General features: G+C 45.0%; 1 protein-coding gene across 1 annotated transcript; it reads left to right on the forward strand.

The window, feature by feature from the left end:
• The first annotated feature begins 4,009 nt into the window (after positions 1–4,009).
• LOC136653572 (olfactory receptor 6X1-like) lies at positions 4,010–4,927 on the forward strand. Its single transcript, XM_066630464.1, has one exon. The coding sequence runs from the start codon at positions 4,010–4,012 to the stop codon at positions 4,925–4,927; it is 918 nt and encodes a 305-aa protein (XP_066486561.1).
• Positions 4,928–7,826: the final 2,899 nt, after the last annotated feature.

The raw sequence follows: 7,826 nt of genomic DNA on the forward strand, positions 1-7,826 counted from the left end.
GAGGCCCTCAGATATTGCCCAATCCTAGCCAACTTTCCAGTACCAATGTAGCTGTGCCTGCTGGACAGGTGTTACATCCTGTGGTTCTGGAACAATCACAAAGGCCTCCTCAAGGTGCTTGTTCCCTTATCTCATGCCTGCATTGTGGCTCCATTGGTACTGGAAATTTGGATAGGATTCGGACCCTACAGCATCTTACGCATATGACTCAGTAGTAAATCCCATTGAGTTCAAGCGCTTGTAGCAGGGCTTCCCAAACTGGGGCATCACGATGCCTAAGCCATGCAAGTCCCATCCCTGTCTCTTAGTTTAAGGTGAGGGGGAAGGGGGAAGGCAGCAACGCAGTCCCCAGTTTTGGGTTGCTGCCTGGGATGGGTGGGTTATATTTTTTTTATTTTTTTTACAGTCCTGGAACGTGCTGGAATCCCTAGCATGTATGCACTGCTGAAACAGAGACGCCTGTGTTGGCTTGGTCATGTTGTGAGAATGGATGATGGCCGGATCCCAAAGGATCTCCTCTATGGAGAACTCGTGCAAGGAAAGCGCCCTACAGGTAGACCACAGCTGCGATACAAGGACATCTGCAAGAGGGATCTGAAGGCCTTAGGAGTGGACCTCAACAGGTGGGAAACCCTGGCCTCTGAGCGGCCCGCTTGGAGGCAGGCTGTGCAGCGTGGCCTTTCCCAGTTTGAAGAGACACATGGCCAACAGTCTGAGGCTAAGAGGCAAAGAAGGAAGGCCCATAGCCAGGGAGACAGACCAGGGACAGACTGCACTTGCTCCCGGTGTGGAAGGGATTGTCACTCCCGGATTGGCCTTTTCAGCCACACTAGATGCTGTGCCAGAACCACCTTTCAGAGCGCGATACCAGAGTCTTTTGAGACTGAAGGTTGCCAATACTATACTGATCAGGCTCCAGTGTCATTGTCCTGGGGGGGGGGCGGTCCAGGATGTCTGGGGAGCCCTCAGCCGGTCTTCCCATGCCTCCAAATTTTAAAATTAGGGGAAATGGGCAATTCTGGTTTTGCAACAAAAACTAGAATTGCCCATTTTTTGTTCTATTTTTAAACATTTGAAGGTGTGCAAAGCCCTGCTGTGGGCTCCCCAGGATGATAGTTCTGGAAGCTGGTGAGTTTTTAAAAAAAAGAAAGAAAGAAAGCCTCTCATCCCAGCAGTAGTACAATCCTGAAAATCATGTTGTTGACTTAGAGCCCAATCCTGGACTTGGTGTGCCTGCTCACTACCGGGGTGCACTGTCGCAAACGTGCCTTAGGGCACATTTGCGAGTCCTACTGCCGGCCGAGCATGGTCAAACTTTCTGGGAGCTCCTGGAGGCTATTTCCAGGTCGTACTGGGCCTGTGACTCACTCCATTGGCCACAACAGGTCTTGAACACCTCCCAGAAAAGACAGGAAATTGCAGGCGCAAACCAGAAGTAGCTTCCGGGAGGTGTTCTGGACCAACTGAGGCAAATGGAATGGTTCACAAGCCATTGATGAGACCCTGAATTGGTCAGAAAGTCTTTTCAGATGACATATTGAGCATCGGATCATGACCCACCACACATTGGGTCCTGACCCACTGGTGGGTCGCAACCCATAGTTTGGGAAACTCTGGGTTAGGTTGAGAATGATACTGCCTCCCCATGGAGTGGTTGGTCATTTAAAGTGAAACATGCCCAGTGAGGAAGGAGTCAACTGAAACTTTCTCTTCCTGGAGCTAACCCACCCCCCCCCCCAAAAAAAAAAAACAACCTGCTTTCCTCTACATGTATGAGGTCACTTCTGATGTTCAAATACACTGAGAAGGAAAGAAAAAAGCTGGAATGAGTCAGTATCATGGCAGTTTCACAGGTGATTGAGGAAAAAGGTTTAGGCTGTAATTGTACATTAAAGCCCCCTCCCCAACACACATACAGACTTTATGGGAATCCAACAGCAGCCCCACAGTTCACAGGTCATAATACAAGATAAAATGTACATAGTTGCATAGTAGATTAATCCATAAAAATGCAAAGACTTTTGGAGAACTTTTCAGTACTTTTTAATTGTACTTTTTGGGTATTTTTTTCAAGATCTTCAGGTGCTTGGAGGTTTGAATGTATTAAAAATACCTTTGTGAATGTTTTCAATGAACCTGGAAGACATTTGTTAGAAGATGTTCCTCTGGGAATTGGGAGTTGCAGGAGGTATTACCAGAAGGGAGAAAATAATTGCTTCAGTCTAGCAGAAGTGTCTTCTAAAGAACATGTGGAGTAGATGGAAAGACAGTCATGTTCATATGCCCCATCTGGAGCTTTTTCTTTTATTTGGTTCTGTGGACAGGAGGGAAAGTACATGGCTCTCCAGTGCACTCAAAGGTCAATGAAGCCTCTTTCTCATTGTCAACAATATTTATAGCACTGCTTCATTCCAGCTGAAGAATCTTCTAAAGAACATGTGGAGTAGATGGAAAGGCAGTCATGTTCATATCTCCCATATGGAGCTTTTTCTTTTATTTGGTTCTGTGGACAAGAGGGAATGTACATGGCTCTCCTATGCACCCAAATGTCAATGAAGACTCTTTCTCAATGTCAACAATATTTATAGCACTGCAAGCAAGAAGTGGCACAAGCAAGAATGACACCTAAAGAATGTGAGCTGTAACCTTTGAAAGTTTCTTTTGGAGTCCATTTCAATCCCAACAATGTCAAAGGATTCTGAGTGAGGCCCAATCAATCCTACAGTATTGTCACACCAGTCTTGCACGTGCTGCAAAGGAGACAGCCATCGCAAAAGTGCTGTAAAGCACTTTGCAGGGGTCAGAAAGTAGGAGGCACTGGGGCAGAGGCCAATGTGGTTGGGTGCTTGGCCTCTATGTGAGTCAGAGAGGTCCCAGGAGCCATTGGAGGTGAGGGTCTTGCAGAGTGGCGTGTAGTCGTTCAGCTGTTGGGGAGGGCAGGGAAAAGCAGGCAGGGGACAAAACTGTACGGGGAGGGTGGTTGGAGGTGGGCAGACTGGGCCTGGCAGGTGGGTGGGGACTGAGGCATAGGCACTCCCATTAGGATTCGGCTGCCCATTTGTTTGGGACAGCAGCTCCAGTGAAATCAGTGGAAGGAAATCAGTTCTTGGCATATGGGCTTTGAATAAAATGACAATGAAACGCACATAGGGGTCGTCCCCCCCAAAAAGAAACGCAGTCATCACTGCTTATCACTGAATTTAGTGAGGAAAGTTAATAGTGAACTTGTGAGGAGAGTGACCTAATTTAATTCCTGAAAATTCCATACTAATAACAAAGATTGTATAGAAGCACACTGAAAAAAAAAAAACTTCCAGTGGTTTCTGCAGGTACTGTTTAGGGCACTTTACAGGTAGATGAGCAAGTTCTACTGTCTCTTCCTTACGCACTGTAGCCTGCAGAGTACCAATCTATTAAAACTTCAGCTACCTTTCTGGCTAGATGGAGAGGCTATATGGAGAGGTTCTGGCTATATGGAGAAGTTGCTACATTGACATCATTCTCTTTGTGGTTGAGAAAATGAACACTCAGAATCTGTCATGAAGGCCCATGAGAGTTGCAAATCCTTAAATTTGATAATTTGTGATAACTTATGTTTTTATTTTTCACGACAAATCCTGCTTTCACCACGTTTTGATTTGTTTTCTTTCTGATGAGAAACCTGAACAATTTCTGTTTAAGAAGTCTCCTGCTTGGTTCTGAGCATATAATATATAGAGTATGATTTGAGGGTTTGCAAATGCTGTAGATGAGATAGACAAAAATCCCCAACATCTTCCTTCCATCTGTCCATAATCTGCAATCTGAATGCATTTTAAATCACTTATATCAGCTAAGATATTGATATCAGCTAACTAACATTCTTTTCTTCCTTTTCCTACCAGATTAAAAAAAAAAAATAAGATACATGCACGAGAGTTTGTATATGTTCACACCTGATTCCTCAAAAAGTCTAAATGGATCTATCTTTTCTAACACATCCTGATAACTGAGCTGGTCTTATGAAGTCATGGAAGTGAGGAATACTTCCACAGTTACAGAATTTATCCTTCTGGGCTTCCCTTCTCTTCACCACATACGGAGCCTCTGCTTCTCAGTGGTTCTCTTGATGTACAGTCTGAGCATTCTGGGAAATGGGTTCATCCTCCTCATCGTCTTTGTGGATCCCAAGCTCCAAACACCCATGTATGGCTTCTTGTGCAACCTGGCCATTCTGGAGATCTGCTATACCTCCACTGCGGTCTCCACATTGCTGCAGACATTTGTCACTGCAAGGACCACCATTTGCTTCCATTGTTGCATGGCTCAGATATTCTTCATCTTTTCCTTTGGAACCATTGAGCTCCTCCTCCTCACCGTGATGTCCTTTGACCGCTACATTGCGATATGCCATCCACTGCGCTATCCAGTTATCATGACCAAAGCTCTTTGCATCCAGTTGGCCACAGGAGCCTGGCTGGGAGGATTTGTAGAGGTACTATTTCAAGGTGTCATGCTATGGACTTTACCTTTCTGTGATTCTAACATTATAGACCATTATTTCTGTGATATCGGGCCAGTCTTAAGTTTATCCTGCTCAGACACTCAACACCTTGAACTGATAGGGCTGCTGTTGGCCATCTCCATTGTGCTTATCACTCTTCTTCTGATTGTGGTGTCCTACATCTTCATCATCTCTTCTGTCCTGCGCATTCCCTCTGCAAGTGGCCGCAAGAAAGCTTTCTCCACCTGCACCTCTCACCTGACTGTGGTCTCCATTACATATGGGGCTGTTATGTTTATGTACATGAGACCAAATGTGCACTCCTCATTTCATTTCAGCAAGGTGGTTGCCCTCTTGAACACAGTCGTCGCCCCTATGCTGAACCCTTTCATATACACCCTAAGGAACGTGGAAGTAAAGCAAGCATTCAGGAGGGTAGTTTAAGAAAAGGGGATTTGCTTTAAAGAGTAGTTATTCAGTGGGAGCAATGTCAGTAAAGAGGCCCACAAATAAGAGATACACCATGCAATCTTCATGCATATTGGCTCAGTAGCAAGTCCCATTGAGTTCCATTGGTCTTACTGCCAGGTACCTGTATATAGGATTGCAGCCATGGAAATTGCAAGAAACTGTATTTTACTGACAATACGAAATCATCAGTTGTACATACGTTTAGTTTATTTGAGAGGAATGGAAGCTGTAAATTAAAAGACAAGAAGGGATCAGGTGTGGACTGAAGCAGTACTTGTCCTATAATATGTACTTATCCACCCCAACTCAGCTCTCAGAATGTTTATTTCACGAATTAATTTTTTAGTGAATCAGTTTTTATTGTCTCTATGAAAAGTGGAATCAAGGAGTCCCACTTTTTTTGATAGAACAGCCTTGATCCCATGATGTCGTAATGTGGGTAACTATTATTATTATTATTATTATTATTATTATTATTATTATTAAATTTATTAATTTATTTGATTTATACTCCGCCTTTCTCCCCGAAGGCTGTTAACAATCAGTGTATTAAAACACAACATACGATACAGATAAAATTATAAAAACATTAAAAAACAAACAATATAAAATACACTGCAGTCAGCAATAAAAACGCACAGTAAAAAAACACTGATTAGTAAAAGCAGCCATTATAAGATCTCAAAGTCTTTCCTAAATAAAAAAAAAGTCTTCGTGAAAGTTAATAGCAAGGAGGCTGTCCTCAATTCAAAGGGGAGAGAATTCCATAACTTGGAATTACTACTTGCCCATGTAATCATATAACTACTTTCCCATGTAATCACAATGTAAATTCCATTCCCACAGATTGCTCGCTTTCAGTCTTTCCACTGTCCTTCCACCTGCTCGGGATAGGAAAGAACATGTTCCGGTTCTGTTTGGAAGGGATATAACTCACGTTTATCACAAGGCTTTGATCAAAACACCTGCCAAAGGTGCCCTCTTCCCTACTGAAAGTGATTTGAAGCACTTGTAACTGAAAAAGTTCATACACACTTCTGTCTTCCCCAGCCTCCATCCCTTCTCTCCTCTTGTCCTCTTGTGTCAGAGACCTGCCTTTCATTCTATGCAATCCTGAATGTACCTTGAAGCCGCTAAAAATGAATAAATCATGATATTGGCATTGTACGTCCAAGCTTGAGGCTCTACTACCTCCTGGCAAGAACTTGACTCTAAATGTCTTCTAAAGGAAGGAGAATCCTTGACCTGTGTACAGTACAAAGAGTCTTAATTTTCTGTTGTGGATTCTGTATCACGGATGCTCCACAGAGAAGCAAGTGCTTTAGGTGATGCGCTGGAGTGCGCTGCCTGCCACTTAGGGCACAATCCTTATGTCAGCGCTTTCCAGCACTTGCATAGCGGTGCCAATGGGGCATGTGCTGCATCCTGCAGTTGGGTGTCATTTACGGAGGCCTCCTCAAAGTAAGGGAATGTTTGTTCCCTGACCTCAGAGCTGCATTGCCCTTACCCCAGTGCTGGAAAGCACTGACATAAGGGGTTAGGATTGTGCCCTTACCCGATCCTATTGGGCGCAGCCTCTCTCTAGGCTTGTGCTAGATCTGGCCAAGAGGGCTAAATTAGCTCAAGCAGGCAGTCACACGCAGGTTGTCTAGAGGCTGCAGTGGCTGCATCTGGACTGCTCTCCTGTTTGGACAAGAGAGAGGAAGTGGATTGTCCTGTGGAACAGGGAAATCAGTCACTGTGAGCTGTGAGAAAATGCCTTTGCTTTCCTAGTCATGCCATTGTGGCCTGTAGGAGATTGGTGCTTCCTGCAGCATCCTGCAGCAAGGCTGGTATACAGGCTTTCTGCGACACCCCACATTTTGAAAAGCATTCCATATCTTGGCAAGAAAACAAGCCTGCACTAAACAAATGATAACTTCCTCCTTTCTCTCATTGCACCAGTGCACCAGTGTCTGCACTGGAATAAGTCCAAGGTGACCCATTGTGGTGTGGGAGGCTTATGGAGATGTATCAAGATTTAAATCCCCTTTCATCTCCAAAGCCTCCTGATTTGCCGCACCTCTGGATTCACCATGCCCATTTGGGGCACAGCTGCACAAGTGAGGACAGGAAAGGATGGCATAGGGGGACTAATCTCCTACCACTCAGTTTCCTTCTGTGACCCCTGGTTCAAGGGTTGAGAGACAGGGAGAAGACTTTGAAAATGAAGTCTCCATAGGATTATTTTGCCCTGTGTTCCACTTTTCATTTCAGTATCCTTAATAATCGTACTAGATCTTAAGCGTGCAGATTTTGTCACAGTGTTTGGTTCCTTTGCATTTTTTTTTCCTGCTCTTCGTGACCAAAGTTCATGTGGGCATTGATTACAAAATAAAACACTGCAAGAAAGAAATCTTGATCATGAGCCAGTTCAGCCCACCTTACCTACCTGAACGGCCCATGTCTCTGCTCATGGATTATGCATGTCTTGAACCCTCCCCTTACATCCAAGAAAATTTGGGACGTTTTTATTTAATCACATGGGATGGGGCTAATGATTAGAAGTAGGTCGCTCAGTCCGCGTAGGGCAGGGGTGCCCAAACCCCGGCCCGGGGGCCACTTGCGGCCCTCAGGGGTTCCCAATCCGGCCCGCGGGGAGCCACCAGTCTTCAATGAGTCTCTGGCCCTCTGGATACTTGCTGGAGCCCCTGCTGGCCCGACACAACTGCTTTTAGCATGAGGACGACTGTTCAACCTCTCACCTGAACTGTGGGATGAGGGCTCCCTCCACTACTTACTGTTTCACTTGCTGTGATGCAACAGTGGCAGCGAAGGAAAGGCTGACCTTGCTTTGTGCAAGGCCTTTTATAGGCCTTGAGCTACTGCAAGA

Source organism: Tiliqua scincoides, chromosome 5, assembly GCF_035046505.1.
Source record: "Tiliqua scincoides isolate rTilSci1 chromosome 5, rTilSci1.hap2, whole genome shotgun sequence".
In the NCBI taxonomy this organism is placed as follows: domain Eukaryota; kingdom Metazoa; phylum Chordata; class Lepidosauria; order Squamata; family Scincidae; genus Tiliqua; species Tiliqua scincoides.

Coding starts and splice junctions, on each gene's coding strand:
- LOC136653572 (XM_066630464.1), top strand. CDS start 4,010: ATGGAAGTGAGGAATACTTCCACAGTTACAGAATTTATCCTTCTGGGC.